Consider the following 18,274-nt stretch of genomic DNA (forward strand, 5'->3'; position numbering starts at 1 on the left):
GGCCTGTGGGAGTATATGGGGGGGTGGCTCAATGGGGAAGGGCCAAACAGGTGCATGGCACGTGGGTAAAGGGCTAGGAGGGTATATGGGGGGTGGCTCAGCGGGGTACGTGGCACATGGGTACACGGCTAGGGCGGTATAAAGGGGTTGGCTTGGCGGCGTACAGGGCACATGGGTACAGGGCTGGGGGGTATACAGTGGGGTGGTGCCTGGTGGGGTATGGGGCACGTGGGTACAGGGCTAGCGAGGTACACAGGGGGTGGCTGGGTGGGGTACGGGGCACGTGGGTACAGGGCTAGGGGGGTATATGGGAGGTAGCGGGGGGGTATGGGGCACATGGTACAGGGCTGGGGGGGGCATGGCGGGTGGCGGGGGGGTACAGGGAACGTGGTACTGGGCTGGGAGGGTACTGGGGGTGGAGGGGGGGTACAGGGCACATGGTACAGGGCTGGGGGCATGGGGGGTATGGGGCACATGGCACAGGGCTGGGAGGTACGGGGGTGGCAGGGGGTATGGTCACGTGGTACAGGGCTGGGGGGCACGGGGGGTGGCAGGGGTACGGGGCACATGGTACAGGGCTGGGGAGGTACGGAGGGTGGCGGGGGGGTACGGTGCACGTGGTACAGGGCGGGGGGGGTACGGGGGTCATGGGGCTTTCGGGGCATGTGGTACAGGGCTGGGGGGGTACGGGGGTGGCAGGGGGTTCGGGGCACGTGGTACAGGGCTGGGGGGGTGCGGGGGGTAGAGGGGGGTTCGGGCACGTGGTATGGGAGGCGGGGGGGTACGGGGGTGGAGGGGGGTACAGGGCACGTGGTACAGGGCTGGGGGGCACGGGAGGTGGAGGGGGGGTACGGGCACGTGGTACGGGGCTGGGGGGCATGGGGGGTGGAGGGGGGTTCGGGCCTGTGGTACGGGGGACGGGGGGTACAGGTACGTGGTACAGGGCTGGGGGGGTACAGGGGGTGGAGGGGGGTACAGGGCACGTGGTACAGGGCTGGGGGGCATGGGGGGTGGAGGGGGGTTCGGGCATGTGGTACGGGGGACGGGGGGTACGGGTACGAAGTACAGGGCTGGGGGGGTATGGGGGGTGGAGGGGGGTACGGGCATGTGGTACAGAGCTGGGAGGCACGGTGGGTGGAGGGGGGATTCGGGCACGTGGTATGGGGGGCGGGGGGGTACGGGCACGTGGTACAGGGCTGGAGGGGCACGGGGGGGTGGAGGGGGGTTCAGGCACGAGGTACGGGGGCTAGGGGGGTTCGGGCACGTGGTACAGGGCTTGGGGGGCACGGGGGGTGGAGGGGGGTTCGGGCATGTGGTACGGGGGGTGGAGGGGGGGTACGGGCACGTGGTACAGGGCTGGGGGGGCACGGGGGGTGGAGGGGGGTTCGGGCACGTGGTACGGGGGGGTACAGGTACGTGGTACAGGGCTGGGGGGTACGGGGGGTGGAGGGGGGTACGAGCATGTGGTACAGGGCTGGGGGGCACGGGGGGTGGAGGGGGGTTTGGGCAAGTGGTAGGGGGCGGGGGGGTTCGGGCACGTGGTACAGGGCTGGGGGGCATGGGGGGTGGATGGGGGGTACGGGCACGTGGTACAGGGCTGGGGGGCACGGGGGTGCAGGGGGCTTCGGGCACGTGGTATGGGGGGCGGGGGGACGGGTACGTGGTACAGGGCTGGGGGGCATGGGGGTTGACGGGGGGTTGGGTACGGGGATACGGGTACGTGGTACAGGGCTGGGGGCACAGGGGGTGGAGGGGGGGTACGGGCACATGGTACGGGGCTGGGGGGCACGGGGGGGTGGAGAGGGGTTCGGGCATGTGGTACGGGGGGACGGGTATGTAGTACAGGGCTGGGGGGTACGGGCACGTGGTACAGGGCTGGAGGGCACGGGGGGTGGAGGGGGGGTTCGGGCACGTGGTACAGGGCTGGGGGGGCACCGGGGGTGGAGGGGGGTTCGGGCACGTGGTACAGGGCTGGGGGGGCACCGGGGGTGGAGGGGGGTTTGGGCACGTGGTACAGGGCTGGGGGCACGGGGGGGTGGAGGGGGGTTCGGGCACGTGGTTCAGGGCTGGAGGGCACGTGGTATTGTGGACTGGGGGTACGGGCACGTGGTACAGGGCTGGGGGCACGGGGGGTGGAGGGGGGTTCGGGCACGTGGTACGGGGGGCGGGGGGGTACGGGGGGTGGAGGGGGGTTTGGGCACGTGGTACGGAGGGTGGGGGGCACGGGGGGTGGAGGGGGGTTCGGGCACGTGGTACGGGGGGCGGGGGGGTACGGGCACGTGGTACGGGGGCAGGGGGGTTCGGGCACGTGGTACAGGGCTGGGAGGGCACGGGGGGTGGAGGGGGTTCGGGCACGTGGTACGGGGGGCGGGGGGACGGGCACGTGGTACAGGGTTGGGGGGTGTACGGGGGGTGGAGGGGGGTTCGGGCACGTGGTACGGGGGTACGGGCACATGGTACAGGGCTGGGGGGGCACGGGGGGGTGGAGGGGGGTTCCGGTACGTGGTACGGAGGGCGGGGGGGCACGGGGGGTGGAGGGGGGTACGGGCACGTGGTACGGGGGAAAGGGGGGTTCGGGCACGTGGTACAGGGCTGGGAGGGCACGGGGGGTGGAGGGGGGTTCGGGTACGTGGTACAGGGCTGGGGGGCACGGGGGGTGGAGGGGGGTTCGGGTACGTGGTACGGGGGGTACGGGCACGTGGTACAGGGCTGGGGGGGCATGGGGGGGTGGAGGGGGGTTCGGGTACGTGGTACGGAGGGCGGGGGGGCACGGGGGGTGGAGGGGGGTACGGGCACGTGGTACGGGGGAAAGGGGGGTTCGGGCACGTGGTACAGGGCTGGGAGGGCACGGGGTGGAGGGGGGGTTTGGGCACGTGGTATGGAGGGTGGGGGGGCACGGGGGGTGGAGGGGGGTTCGGGCATGTGGTACGGGGGTACGGGCACGTGGTACAGGGCTGGGGGGGTATGGGGGAGTGGAGGGGGGTTCGGGTACGGGGTACGGGGGAAAGGGGGGTTCGGGCACGTGGTACAGGGCTGGGGGGGCACGGGGGGTGGAGGGGGGTTCGGGCAGATGGTACGGGGCTGGGGGGCACGGGGGGTGGAGGGGGGTACGGGCACGTGGTACGGGGGGCGGGGGTTCGGGCAGATGGTACGGGGCTGGGGGGCACGGGGGTGGAGGGGGGTTCGGGCACGTGGTACGGGGGGACGGGTACGTGGTTCAGGGCTGGGGGGGCACGGGGGGTGGAGGGGGGTTCGGGCACGTGGTACGGGGGGCGGGGGGGCAGGGGGGTACGGGCACGTGGTGCAGGGCTGGGGGGTGTACGGGGGAGGGCTCGGAGGAGAGGGGCTGGGGGGGCGGTCTGGTTGCTCAGGGGATTGGACGAAGAGGAAACCAAGATGGGCGCCAGAGCGGGTCAGGGCCGCCTTCCTGACCGCGCGAGGCACACTGCGCATGCGCATCAGCCACATTCCCCGTCCAAGTTCCCGGGCAGCGGGCGGGAGGGTCGCAGCTCGGCCAGGCGTGAGGGGAGGCTCTCATTGCGCCTGCGCAGCAGCGCTTCCCTCCGGCGCCTCTCTGCGGCGGCAGTCGGCTCGAGCTTGTGCCTTTCGTCTGGGACCCGTGCAAGTGGCAGAGGCGCGGGGGAGACAGAGCACCTCCCTCTGCTGCCCTCCCGGGCCGCGTCAAGGACGGGAATTGTTGTCTTGCCCTACGGTGCGTTATGAGAAATCCCCTCCCTCCGGCTGGGAGCGAGCTGGTCGGTGTGCCGGGGGAGGGGGGATTTATTATGTAACGTGGCCCCCTTCCCCGGAGTGTGGTTGAGTCCGAATCCGCTCTCCCCGCCCGCCCCGAGATTGGCGCGTTGCGGCGGGGCGGGGCCTGCCAGGGGCGGGGCCGGGAGCGTATAAATACCGGTGCCGCTGAGGCGCTTCTTTCATTCTGGCGGAGCGGAGGTCTGCGGAGTGCCCTTCTTCTTTGGCCGCTTCCTTCCGGTGTCGCCATGAACGGGCAGATCAACGGTTTCCACGAGGCCTTCATCGACGAGGGCAGCTTCCTCTTCACCTCCGAGTCCGTGGGGGAGGGGCACCCAGGTGAGGGGCCGGGGCGCGGCTTCGTTCTCTGAGGCGGGAAACCGGCCCGGCCGCGCGACCTCCTCCGGAGGAAGCGCCCGGCGCGTGCACGCGCGGCGCAGCCCTGTCTCTGGGCGGGGGGGGGGATGACGAAACTCTCGGCCGGGCGCGCGCTCCCGCCGCCATTATCCGCGAGGGCGCGCGCCGCATTGCAGGCTCGGCCGGGCGGCACGTGGTCCCCGCGCGGGGACGGGCCCCTCCCCCGGCCCTGGTCCGTGTCCGCCGCGGCGGCGGGGGGGGGCGATCGTGGCTCCGGGCCATGGGACCGATCAGCCTCCCGTGCCGGAGCCGGGCGAGGGTCGCCCGGGGATCTCGAGCCTGCTGCGCCCCGGGAGGGGGGGGGCGGCCCGGCGGCCCGGGGGGGGCGGTGGTCAGCCCCCGGGGGGGGCGGGGGCCGGTGCCGAACCACCTTGCCTCCGCTCTTTTACCGCGTGCAGCGACCCCCGCAGACCACCGATGCCTCCTGGTTCCGCGGGGCCCCTTGCAGCCCCCTGGTCCCTTTGCTCGCCTGCCGCTGCTGTCCCGGAAACCCACCGGCCCTTCGCACCCGGTCCCTGCCGCCTGCGGCCGCTCTCTCTCCTGGGGCAGGGAGCCCCAGCCGCCTCGGGCGCGCTGTGCTCGGCGCTGCCGTCGCAGCGCGCTGCCCGCAGGGAGGCCGCAGCGATCCGCGCACTTGCCAGCCTGGATTCCGTTCCCAGCTCTGTCACTGACTTGCTTCGTGACCTCGAGCAAGTCCCTTCATCTCCCCTTGACTCCTGTTCCTCCTCTGTGTCCGCAAGTGCTGTGAGGGCCGGGTGCGCCGCGCGTCTCCCGCTCCGGGGCTGTATTTCTGGGAAGAGAGGAGTTCAATGGGTGCTGAACGCAGAAACTGAGCTTTAAATAAAGACATAAATCCTGATGGTGTATATTCTCTTGAATAGCCTTGTGTTTCAGACTTGAACGCTCACCGATCACTACCTTTCCTCACCCACTGCAGAAAGTGTCTAAAATAGTGTCAGAGGCTGTGTGGAATTGCTTTGGACAATTTAGAGGTCACTGCTCAATGGGCTTTTGATAGATTCCTTCATTTCCATGACAAAGAATGAATGTTCTATCTCGGTCCTGGCATTGTTTCAGTATAACAACGTTGTGTTTTTTCTGACTGCAGTCTCCATTTTGGGGCCCTGTTCTATTTAGATTTCCATTCTCTGGTCCATTATAAATCACTTTCACATTGCACAATGAACTTAATCGACTGTTCAGTGGCATTTGCTGTGTATCAGTCACTACCTTTTCCTAACCATTGGCCAGTTATGGTCTGGCCAAACAGGTGAACTGGTTTCAAAAACTACTTCCTCTAATATCAGTCTGTCTTCACTACAGGACTAGGGACAGCAGTGCTCAAATGATTGATGCTGGCATAGTTATCCTAACCAGAAATTTTGTGATGTCATTAAATCCTCCCTTTAGTCTGTTTTATTACCTGGGGGCTGTTAGTAAAACAAATCATTCCTGGAGGTGTAAAAGACTGTGTTGTTTTGTAAATGACATCCGGGGGAATTTTTTCCCTCCCTGGGTGGTCGAGAAAATTATTCTTATTGTCGCATCATTTCCAGCTCTGCTGTTCAAGGTGACTGGTGAAAGATCCGAGGAATGAATGGGTTAAAGATGATGGGAGGGGCTAGCTCAGTGTCAGGCTTTCCTTTATTCCATCTCGTTCCTGTACAGCACACAGAATTGTCACTCTGCTCCAAATCTGATCTGAAAGGTCATTGTCAAGGACGACATTTAGCCCTGAGTGAGTAGCTTATTCATCACAGAATTTGAACAATTCTTGCAAAGCCCTTAGTGCTTAGGGGTTTCAGGTTGCTCTAGAATAATTGTCTGCAGCAGTCATGCTAGAGCGACTAGCTATGCGCAGGCTGGCTGACCAGCTGAAACCAGTTCTGCAGTCTCAAGCTGGCTGCTTGCTGCTCACAACTTGGTTGTTTCTTGGCAGCCATGGCTACTGGCAACATGACTACGGCCTACAGTATTGCAAGTTCAAATTCCGTCATTGGGGCTACGTTGGGCACATGCAGTCTCTTGCTGCACATGTGCAAATCTAGAGTGGTCTTGCTGCAAGTGGCCATTTTGTCAGGGCAGTTTTCTAAAATTAAACACCTGTACAAACCAAATTGCAGCTGTTATCTTCGATTTGTTATCTTCTGTTTGAGGGCAGAACCACTTGCAGATCAGATGCTGCTGTAATTTGGGTGCTTAAGTAAATCCCTTGGCAATGCAGTGCATTGTCCTATTCAGAGCTGCCGGGATTGCACACTGTCAAAATCCTGTCTTATAGATACATCACAAAGAGAGAGCAAGAGTGGCTAAATTTAAGCCCTGACATAAGAGTAACTTGATCCTAAAAGTTCCACTAGAAAATGCTTAGGATTCCACACTAACCCAAAAAACCCCAAAACACCTCAATAGTATGGGACAAGTGCTGCATCTGAGGGACAGGAAATTACAGTGTAAGATAACAACACTTCTGCCTGGTGTTGTGTAACACTGCAGTTGTTGCTTTCTGTTGACAAATTGGCATGGAGACTCCCAGAATTGGCTGAAGTTAAACATTGAGCGGAAAGAGAAAGGGGTTCAGTGAGATACACTGTGCATTGAGAGTGATTGGCTGTTTGATTTCTTTTCAGATAAAATCTGTGACCAAATCAGTGATGCTGTCCTTGATGCCCACCTTAAACAGGATCCAGATGCCAAAGTTGCTTGTGGTGAGGATACCTAGTCTAGAAAAGGGGAGGAATTGCACCTATTAGATGCACTTTTGTTACCTTAGGAGAGCTGTTTCTCTGAGTGACACTGAAGTTGATGAATATCCTTTTATTCTCTTCTAGAAACTGTTGCAAAGACTGGGATGATCCTCCTGGCCGGTGAGATCACATCCAGAGCTGCTGTTGACTACCAGAAAGTTGTGCGTGATACAATCAAGCATGTTGGTTATGATGATTCTTCCAAAGGTAAGTGCCTCCGGCCACTTGTTCTAGGTTTGGGAAGCTTTTTTTCTAGCTTTGAGTATAAGGCTGTTGGCTTCTAAAAGTATCTGTAACCAATTTGCTAGGTGTTCTAAGGAACAAATTATAAACTTTCTAGGAGTAGCTGGACGGTGCAGGTATTCTGTGAATCTGAGATTCTGCTGTGTTTTAGGGTTTGATTACAAGACTTGCAATGTGCTGGTAGCCTTGGAGCAGCAGTCTCCTGATATTGCCCAGGGAGTCCATCTAGACAGGAGTGAAGAGGATATTGGTGCTGGGGACCAGGTTAGTATTCTAGTAACAGCTGTTTCCCAGCTTGCAGAAATGTTTTCTTGTTTATAGGACAATACTTAGCACTTGTCAGTAGCTGGTTCTGTTGAAGTTGAGGTTTCAGACCCCTCTTCTCTCCCGTAGGGCTTGATGTTCGGTTATGCTACAGATGAAACTGAGGAGTGCATGCCCTTGACCATTGTCCTAGCACACAAGCTGAATGCCAAGCTGGCAGACCTGCGTCGCAATGGCACCCTGCCCTGGCTGCGACCCGACTCTAAAACTCAGGTAAGTGGAGCCTGGTTCTAGTAAGCTAAGAGCAGAATGAATTTCTGCCTTTGTGTGGGGGGGGAGGACCGATAATGAAACGAAACTAGACTGTATTCTCATTCCTACTTAGCAGTCTGGAGGGTATGGAGAGCACTGCTGTAGATGTGCCTGTCCCTGACTTGGTTTTCTTCTCCTGGTCTGGGGTATCATTTCAGGTGACTGTGCAGTACATGCAGGACCGTGGCGCTGTCATCCCTATTAGAGTCCACACGATTGTCATATCTGTTCAACATGATGAAGAGGTCTGCTTGGATGAGATGAGGGATGCCCTAAAGGAGAAAGTGATCAAAGCTGTTGTGCCTGCAAAATACCTGGATGATGATACAATCTACCACCTGCAGCCAAGTGGCCGCTTTGTCATCGGTGGTCCCCAGGTAAGACTGATTCAATCCTCCAAGGAATGGACTTGGGTGTGTCTAGTCTACATGCAGGCATTGAGGGTGACCAGTCTTCCAAAACTCCCCGTCTCTAGCAGTATGGGATCATAGCCAGGCTAATGGGGGCCTCCAGTGCAGACTTACAAGCCAGTTTTCTCCCCCAGAACTAATGGCTCTACAGAGCTCAGTGGAGTAAACGCTTGTCAACAAACGAGAGTATTGGAGCAAGTGGAGCTGGTATAGTTCAGCTGCCATTCGTACACTTACACTTAAAGTGAAACATTGTCGTCAGTGCATGCAAGGATTAGGCTTTAAGTTAGTGTAAGCAGTGGCTATTGTGCTCTAAACTGATGAGGTGTTTCTAAATGGAGTCCAGTTTAATGGGGGTTGTTAATTCCAGGGAGATGCTGGCTTGACTGGCCGGAAGATCATCGTTGACACCTATGGCGGCTGGGGTGCTCATGGAGGAGGTGCTTTCTCGGGGAAAGATTACACCAAAGTGGACCGTTCTGCTGCTTATGCTGCTCGTTGGGTAGCCAAGTCCCTCGTCAAGGCTGGCCTGTGTAGGAGAGTGCTTGTCCAGGTATGGCTTGGCCTCAAGTTTGGAGAGGGATGTTTGTAAATGAGATGGATTTACTGGTGGTATTGATGGCTGGCAGGGTCTCCCTTTAAAGCCGTATTGAGCCAAAGATCTTTGGGGCTGCTGTGCCAAGGGAAGAAAGGAGTGTGGCTAGCTGTACTGGGAAGCCCATTTTTTCCATCAGCACAAGCTGGTGGGATGGCCTTTGGAAGGCAGCTGACAGTGAGGGTGGTGAATAACTGAAGCTTGCCGTGGGAGTGCAACTGCTATTCTTGGTTGTATAGACAATCCTCTCCAAACCAAGGAGTAATAACCTAGAACGCAATGGTATCGTTATCTGCATTGCTGCAGTGACCAACTTGCAGTGTGCTGCACTGCTTGGGTGTCCCTTCCAGGATAGACTCTAGAGAGAGAATAGAGCAAAGAAAAACCCAGGAATAGAAGGTAAGATCCGAAGGGGAGTTTGGCCGGTGTAGAGAGTAATATGAACAGGGTCATACCTTCAGAGCAGCTGAACGGAGAGCTGATCATTCTTGTAACTACTGTAACTGGCATGTAGAATGAGAGTGGAGGTACAGTTGTTGGAAGTATTTGAGTGGGTAGATGAGCCCCTGCATTACTAGGATCAAAGTACCCCTTCAGAATGTGGGGTGAGGGAGTGTTAGACGGGGGGGCCCACATGGTCATCTGCTCCAGCAAGTCCTCTGAGGTGTTTAAACTGTCCTTTGCCCTCAGGTCTCCTATGCGATTGGAGTGTCCCACCCGCTGTCCATCTCCATTTTCCACTATGGCACTTCTCCAAAGAGTGAGCGGGAGCTGCTAGAGATTGTGAAGAAGAACTTTGACCTCCGTCCTGGGGTTATTGTCAGGTAAAGATGGTAATGCATGCAGAGGGGGGAATAGCTCCCTACTTGCTTGTAGGTAAATCTGAAGCCACTAATGAGTAGGGAATGAAAGACCAGGGCTAGACTGATAGTACAAATGCTGCTGGAATTGATTCCTTACCATGTCACGCTAACAGTAGAAGTGCACTTGTCCACGCTGGACTGCCTCTGGTAGCTAACCCCATCTCTGTAACCAAGCAGGTGGCCTCTCGGATTAAGTATCGGAGAGCACTAATGGTGCTTGAAGGCTGAGGCTGCCTTTGGATTGGGTGCTAAATGCTCCTGGACTCAAAATCCTGCATTCTATAGCAGGACTTGGGTGCCTAACCATCTTAGCAAATCTTTTGGGTGCAATGTTGAGCTGCTGTTTGCATTCATGCCTGTTTTGCAACCTGTGCTGGAAGCATCCGATTTAAAGTCAGAAGCAGCCATTGGGCTAGGACAAGAGCTGCTTAAACAGAAGAGATAAGTGGTTCCACCAAATGGATCACCAGGTCCTGATGTGCTGTAGCCCTCTAAGGGGGTAAGTATCATATGACCTCATGTGAGATTGGACGCTTGTAGTTTCTCAGGATGAGTTCGGACTGGACTGCAACTAGCTAAGTGTCTAGGACACGGTCTAAAAAACAAAGCAGCCTGAGAAACGACAACTGATTCTTAAAAAGGAAGCGAGGGGAAGAGAGGCGCCTCCAAGTCAGTGAATGAATCCAGTTGCATTGAGTCTGGGTTTTACAGCAAGGTGGAAGGTGTCTTGGCCTCCCACACAGCGCATGCAGTTCCAAGCCTGCTCCACCAACGGAGTGTCTGCCTCCATGACTTGCCCCTGCTGAGTCAAAAAACTTCACCTAAACCAGAGCTTCTGAAAACTGTCTCTTGTTTTGCTTTGCTTGTGATTGAATGCTCTGTATTAAGTTAAGGACTTGTATATTCCAGGGATCTGGATCTGAAGAAGCCCATTTATCAGAGGACCGCAGCCTATGGCCACTTTGGTAGGGACAGCTTCCCATGGGAGTTGCCCAAAAAGCTAAAATATTGAAAGTGTTAGGCTTTTCTCCCCAGACCTGTTGGCGTAGGCTACAGAGAAGCTTTCAGGCTCTGGGGGAAAGAGCCCCTCTTCCCTAACTTTATCCTGTCCTCCTGTTCAGCTCTTACTCAGCAAACTTTGTCCATTGCCATGGCTATTAATTCTATGGGGACCACGAGTTAGATTCTCTCTTCCTATTTCTGGCATCGTGCTCACTCTATTAGTGGAACTAGTGAGCACAAGCTATCTGTGTAACTGCCTAGAGATGAGCAGACATCAGTCTGTCTAGTAAATGATGCTTTAAGATTGGATCTGTTGTATGCCCACGAACCTAACCCTGAAAGTCTAAGAACTGCAGTGAATTTCCCCTTCAAATGCTGACTGAGAAATTGCCCTTGTAACATGCCTGTGGAATCTGTGGTTCATTATAGTATCTGTCCAGCCCCAGCCCTGTTGAGCTGCATGATTTTTGTGGTGTCTAAGAATGTAACGCCTCTAGTCCCCGTAACCTGGTCAGTCTGACTATGTAGCTTTTGTCTGGGAGCGCTTCCCCCTGGCAGACTAGCCTTGCATGCAACGCAAATTCCACTTGGAGCTCCAGCCTGCCGTGGTTTTTATTCAAAGGCAGTTCTTGCTCTACCCACTTGTGGTGCTTTATGCTCTTAATTCCACCTGGAGTAGCACCAGATTTTAACCTCTCCACTTTCAGCTGTCTTTCTTGGAGGACGTACGTAATAAGGTTTTTAAAAAGATAATCAATCCTATGCATGGTTTCAGCACTAGCCAAACCTCACCATCTCCTGTCTAACAAACGGGCCCTTGGCGGCCTGGGGATGTACTACAGAGAAGTCCCCAGGCAGTACCGAGGTCTGTAGGCTGAACACTTTGGTACCAGAGTAATTTTTTTCTTTATAAGAAAGCTGGAGAATTCCACACTGCACAGAACTCCTCCTGGGTTTTTAAACTTTGTTTTATTTTCAAAGCCAGGTCCAATTCGTGCTCTGAACGGCTGGCGTAGCTACAGAGAAGCCAGCTTCCTTCAGAGCCACAGGTGCATTTGGAGGGGAGGAGAGATGGCAAAAATAACCCTTCATACTTGAACATTTTTCTAATTGCTTATTTATTGTTCTCTGGGGCAGGGTGTGAGTACAGAGAAGCCCTTGACTCAGATGGCAGCTTTTTAACACTTCTTTTTTTGTTTTGGACACCATGATTCCTTGCCATGTTTCCAGCATTCCCTGATAGGCCAAGGTGTCCTACAGAAAAACCTTGGGTCACACCTACAGGGGGTCTGGCTGGTGTAAACATAAGGGGGAGGGCAAAGCTTGGGCAACTGGCCATGGGAGAAGCTGATTTGGCTGGTGTTGTACAGAGAAGCCAGCTTGTTTACATGCTTATCCCATGGCCTCTGCCTTGAGTGGAAAGTGCCTTTCGTGATCTATTTTTGTGGAGGTTTATTACGTATGTCTGCTTCTTCAAATCCCACCAATTAACTGAAGATCTGAATAAAGTGCTAGGTTCTACCTTAAGGGTCTCTGCTCAAACTTTATCTGGAACAATGCATCATGTTTAGGTGGGCATAGCCAAGCACATGCTCATAGCTTGGCTGGAGTCATGGTGGGGTTACATCTGTGGGAAGGGGAACCCAATCTGGGGCTGGGGGACAGAGGAGGATGGCTTCCTCAAGGCCAGTTGTTTGCCCTGCTGTGGAAAGACTAGTGCCTTAGTTTAAGGCTGGGGCTAGAACTTCCAACTCACCGCTTCTCCTGATTTATAACTGAGGTGGATAGGAGAAGCATGGGGGCAGGATGGTTGTGATCCAAGCCTACAGTGAAATTCAGCCTGTGTTGTGGTCTGTTCAGGGACTGCTCCTAGTACTGATCTCCAGGGGTATGGCACTATCTGTTACTGATACCAGACTGGCTAGGGCCCCCTCTTGCAACCCTGGTTTATGCCAGTACAGGTGGTGGCCTTAAAGTGCAGCTAGGACTGCGCAATTTGATCAGGCACTGAACTCCCAGGTGTCACTAAATACCCACTACCCCTGAGTGCCTTACACTGCCCACTGTAGTGATGCAGCGGTTAATGGAGACTGTCACTGCTAGGGGTGCTTTGGGTTTAAAAAAGTCATTTAACTATAATTTAGCCCAACTCCAGCATGTGCCTTGTGGCCTGCTGTCCTGTCAGGTTAAATACAACATCCATGATCTGTAGGGCAGCCTGAGGGGGGGCTGTACAAGCTCTTCATAGAATATCAGGGTTGGAAGGGACCTCAGGAGGTCATCTAGTCCAACCCCCTGCTCAAAAGCAGGACCCATCCCCAGATAAATCATCCTAGCCAGGGCTTTGTCAAGCCTGACCTTAAAAACTTCTAAGGAAGGAGATTCCACCACCTCCCTAGGCAACGCATTCCAGTGTTTCACCACCCTCTTAGTGAAAAAGTTTTTCCTAATATCCAACCTAAACCTCCCCCACTGCAACTTGAGACCATTACTCCTTGTCCTGTCCTCTTCCACCACTGAGAATAGTCTAGAGCCATCCTCTCTGGAACCACCTCTCAGGTAGTTGAAAGCAGCTATCAAATCCCCCTTCATTCTTCTCTTCCGCAGACTAAATCCCAGTTCCCTCAGCCTCTCCTCATAAGTCATGTGTTCCAGTCCCCTAATCATTTTTGTTGCCCTTCGCTGGACTCTTTCCAATTTATCCACATCCTTCTTGTAGTGTGGGGCCCAAAACTGGACACAGTACTCCAGATGAGGCCTCACCAATGTCGAATAGAGGGGGACGATCACGTCCCTCTCGCTATGCCCCTATTTATACATCCCAAAATGCCATTGGCCTTCTTGGCCTCAAGGGCACGCTGCTGACTCATATCCAGCTTCTCGTCCACTGTCACCCCTAGGTCCTTTTCCGCAGAACTGCTGCCTAGCCATTCGGTCCCTAGTCTGTAGCTGTGCATTGGGTTCTTCCGTCCTAAGTGCAGGACCCTGCACTTATCCTTATTGAACCTCATCAGATTTCTTTTGGCCCAATCCTCCAATTTGTCTAGGTCCCTCTGTATCCTAACCCTGCCCTCCAGCGTATCTACCACTCCTCCCAGTTTAGTATCATCCGCAAATTTGCTGAGAGTGCAATCCACACCATCCTCCAGATCATTTATGAAGATATTGAACAAAACCGGCCCCAGGACCGACCCCCTGGGGCACTCCACTTGACACCGGCTGCCAACTAGATATGGAGCCATTGATCACTACCCGTTGAGCCCGACAATCTGGCCAACTTTCTACCCACCTTATAGTACATTCATCCAGCCCATACTTCTTTAACTTGCTGACAAGAATACTGTGGGAGACCGTGTCAAAAGCTTTGCTAAAGTCAAGATACAATACATCCACTGCTTTCCCTTCATTCACAGAACCAGAGCACCAGCTTTGTGAGATGTAATGTGTAGAAGGTAGTTATGTCTGTTAACCCATCAGCTGCCATGAGCTTTCTCAGAAAAGGTGGCTCACGACTGATCTCGATTTCTTCCTGCTAGAGCAGGTGTTCTCAAACTGGGGTTTGGGACCCCTCGGGGTCGCAAGGTTATTACATGGGGGGTTGTGAGCTGTCAGCCTCCACCCAGAACCCTGCTTTGCCTCCAGCATTTATAATGGTTTTAAATTTATAAAAAGGTGTGTTTCATGTATAAGGGGGGGGGTTGTACTCAGGCTTGCCATGTGAAAGGGTCACTGACTAGTACAAAACTTTGAGAACCACATTGCTCAAGGGGGAAGATTGTGCTTGCCCTTATCTACTGGGCACAGGCCTGACATGGGCTCTCTGGGCTCAGCTCTGCTCCCAGCGGCTGGAGAGCAGTTTGCAGTAATACATAGTATCACTTGTTACATGTTGTCTTAATTATAAACAAACCGTAATTAGTCATTTGAAATAGCTAATGTAAGTGACTTGGTGAAGTTACAGCTGGTGTCACTGAAAGGTTCTGAGTTGTGTTGCAAAGATGACTGCCCTTGAAAAAGGCATCCAAACCTACATCCTATTGCTCTGGTTAAATACACACCTACTAGTGTTACAAGGGACACCTTAGAGCACAGTAACTATCTAGCTTACATGAGCATTTGACGCTTCAGTCTGAGTTTTCCTATTGAGCTTGTGTCTGGAACCCCCTCTAGTTTGTGGGTCATTTATAGCAGCAGGGACTAAGGAATCCTTTGAAGAGTGAAGGAGTTATGCTTGTCAGGACACAGAGGTAGCAGCAGAATCTACTTCTGATGCATTGCCTTTTGATTTCAAGTTGGTGCTCTCCCTTCTGGTCCTGAAGTTCATATCACTCCTTGCTGATGGATGTGCTACCCTGTGATACTAAATGGCCCCCTTGAAAGAAAACATGGCTCACCTTAAGCAAGAAATGCCTGCCTTTGTTGTAATAGGGCCAGAGTCTTGCAGAGGTCGGTGTTTTGAGCAAGTCAGACACATTGGCCAAGAACTATGGCCCCATTTGAAGTGGGGCCAGTGTTATGTGAAGCAGCCATTCCTCCATGCTATAGCGCTGTTAAATGCTGGAAGGGAAGATTTCTGTCAAGGTAGCTAAGTAGCTTGCAGTCAATGTGAGCTGTTGTGGTACTTGTATGCAGAGCTGTGCCTGTTAAAACTGATTCAGTCTCGTGACACCCCAATACCCCACCCCAAGACTTGGGGTCAAAGCTTCCGGACTCAAAAGGAAACTTTGGGTTAGGGAGCTGTCGGCTGATTTGAAGCCAGCTGCTGGGAAGGGAGTGGTGAAAACAGGAAGTAGAAGATGATAAAAGGGAGGGACTAAATAAAAGGCAGCCCTTTGGCTATTTGAGCATTTCAGGCTGAACTGGTCCTGGACCACAGCGGTGAAAGCAAAGGGTGCTTATGAATGAGCTGTTGCCTGGGGGAGGAGGGGGATTTTTCATGTTAATAGACACCCACCAGCCTGTGCCTGTAGTTAGGACTAGAACCCAGGCCAGTACCCTAGCCCTGCCACTGACCTATGGGATAGTGAGCAAGTGTGTCCTGGAGCCTCAGTTTCCCTGCTGGAAGACTGATGATTCCTCCTTCCCTGCAGGGGGGCTTTGAGAATGAATCCATTAATGAGCATGTGACACTTTGCTACTGTGGTGATCAGGCCAGCTCTCTAAGCTTGCTGGCCAGATCTGGGTCTGTCTGCTGTCCGGGCCAGAGCATAATGTGTGGCCAGGGGGTAACGGGATGACCTAGCTAAGAGGCTTTCTACAAGCTGGTGAGAGAGGGGGTCTGTCAGGGTTCCCTCCCCACTCTGAACTCTAGGGTACAGATGGGGGGGACCTGCATGAAAGACCCCCCTATGCTTATTTTTGCCAGTTTAGGTTAAAAACTTCCCCAAGGCACAAATTCTTCCTTGTCCTTGGATGAGTACTGCTGCCACCACCAAGTGAGTTAGACAAAGATTCAGAAAAAGGACCACTTGGAATTCCTGTTTCCCCAAAATATTCCCCCCCCCCCCCAGCCTCTTCACCCCCTTTCCCGGGGAGGCTTGAGAATAATCTACCAACCAGCTAGGTAAACAAGGTGAGCACAGACCAGACCTTTGGGTTTTTAGGACACTAAAACCCAATCAGATTCTTAAACAGAACTTTATAATAAAGAAAAAAAAGTTAAAAGAAGCACCACTGTAAAATCGGGATGGGAGGTAATTTTACAGGGTAGTAAGACTTAAAACACAGAGGATTCCCCCTAGGCAAAACTTTTAAAGTTATAAAAAAACCAGGGATAAACCTCCCTCTTACCACAGGGAAAATTCACATGCTAATACAAAAGATAATCTAATGCATTCCTTGCTATTTACTATTTCTGTAATCTTACATGTATCATTTCAGTAGGACCTGGATTACTTGCTTGGTCTCTGCCGGGAGAGCACAAAAACAAAGTCTCACCCCCCCCCTTTTGAAAGTGTATTCTTTCCCCATTGGTCCTTCTGGTCAGGTGCCAGCCAGGTTAATTGAACGGATTAACCCCTTACACATAAGGGGATTCTGTACCTCTGGCCAAGAGGAATTTTATTTTACTACATACAGAAAGGTTGTTACCCTTTGCTTTATATTTATGACAGGATCTGGCTGCGGGAGAGGGTGGCTGCTAATAGGCTCTGGGCATGTGTTCCATGCACGTCAGGGAGCCACGCCTCTGCATGTGCCCTGGAGCTCAGGGTTATGGCCAAGTTGCAGACTGTCTGAGTCAGGGCAGAGCCAGGGCTACAGCGGGGCTGTCCTGCTGTCCAGCCCTGGGCTTTAAGCAGCCAGGAATCCTTTCCTACGGGCCAGTGTTCAGGGCAGATCTCACCCCCAATCCATCCCAGGGAACGGCACAGCCACCAGGACAGAAACTAGTCAAAGGGGGGCAGGGGGAGAGGCAATCCCTGGGTTTTGGGCAGCAGGACAGGCTGGCTAGGAGGTACCATGCTTTGTACAGGTAGGAGTGTCCCTGCATTTGGGGGTGGGGGGAGCTTCAGCAAGGGGCATCCCTTCCGGGGCCCAGAGCAGCACTTGATCTGCAGGTCAGGGGGCTGAGGGAAAAGGGCTGCAGCTCTCACTGTATTACAGCTGCGACAGGTGGGCTCTGCCAGCGCCAGCTCGTTGTGCTGGACATGCTGTCCCCAGAGCTGGTCGCAGCTGTTCCCCACTTTGCCCTGGGCACCAGGCCCCTGTTCCGAAGCCTTATTTTACAAGTGGGGAAACATGGGCCAGAGCTTGGGTGAGATGCCGGGAACCCTCAGCTCCCTGGTCAGTGGTGCTGGTGTCAGGCCGGAGTTACTCCATGGCCCCCAGAGGAGTCGTTCTGGCTTCACACTGAGCAGCAGCCTCACCGCCCCATGGAATCAGGGGTGGCAGCTCAGCCCAGGGCCCTTGGGTGCTCCTGGGAGATCATTTTCACACCCCTGTTCAGTTTAATTCAGGCAGTCTGTAACCAGCTGAGGTACAGGCCAGCCCCTGTGGAGCATGGGATTGCTGATCCAGCACTTGCAAAGCCCTCTACTGAGGGCCTGGTCCAGCTGCGCTCTGGCCACCAAAGCCCCTTGGGGGCAGGGCTGGTGCACAGTGAACAGCGGCGAGGGCCAGCCCTGTACAGTGATGGTGACGTTTGCACTCTGCCAGCCCAGCCTGCCTGCTCCCTTATTCAGCTGAACCAGGCCTCCCTGCTCAGCTGGGTCCTGTCCTCTCTGGGCACTGGTGGGCTCTGGCTCCACCCAGGCCCCACTGCACCTTCCTGTTAGAGCCAACCTCCGTGTCAAGGCAGGGGGCAGCCTACCCTGCACCAGCGATGGTCTGTTTAAACTGGGCAGGGACCCACAGCTTGCCCCCAGCTCTGGTACCACCCAGCCCTGGGGCGTGAACACAGGCCCTTCTGCGAGCCAGCTCTTGAATAGCTCATGGATCAAGGATGTGAGGAGAAAGCCCAGCCTGCAGGCAAACAGCACCTACACATAACTGGCATGGGCCTGATCCAGCAACCATGCTCCTCTGATCCCCCCCAGCTCTGCCAGTGCCTGTCACTCACAGGTCCCTGCTGTCCCTGCCCCAGGCTTCCCCCAGCAGAGGGATTTGGGCCACTTCCTGTAATAGGTAAAGGGACCGTCAGTGACCCACAGCGCCTGGAGAGAGACCGAGCTG

The 18,274-nt window shown here is 55.0% G+C and overlaps 1 protein-coding gene across 1 annotated transcript; it reads left to right on the forward strand.

The window, feature by feature from the left end:
• The first annotated feature begins 3,956 nt into the window (after positions 1-3,956).
• Positions 3,957-12,130, forward strand: MAT2A (methionine adenosyltransferase 2A). The gene is made up of 9 exons (XM_048829572.2): positions 3,957-4,089; positions 6,798-6,875; positions 6,999-7,121; positions 7,309-7,421; positions 7,551-7,694; positions 7,892-8,110; positions 8,514-8,696; positions 9,429-9,562; positions 10,511-12,130. The coding sequence occupies exons 1-9, from the start codon at positions 3,999-4,001 to the stop codon at positions 10,611-10,613; spliced, it is 1,188 nt and encodes a 395-aa protein (XP_048685529.1). The 5' UTR covers positions 3,957-3,998; the 3' UTR covers positions 10,614-12,130.
• The last annotated feature ends 6,144 nt before the right edge of the window (positions 12,131-18,274 follow it).

This window comes from Caretta caretta, chromosome 26 (assembly GCF_965140235.1).
Source record: "Caretta caretta isolate rCarCar2 chromosome 26, rCarCar1.hap1, whole genome shotgun sequence".
Taxonomy (NCBI): Eukaryota; Metazoa; Chordata; order Testudines; family Cheloniidae; genus Caretta; species Caretta caretta.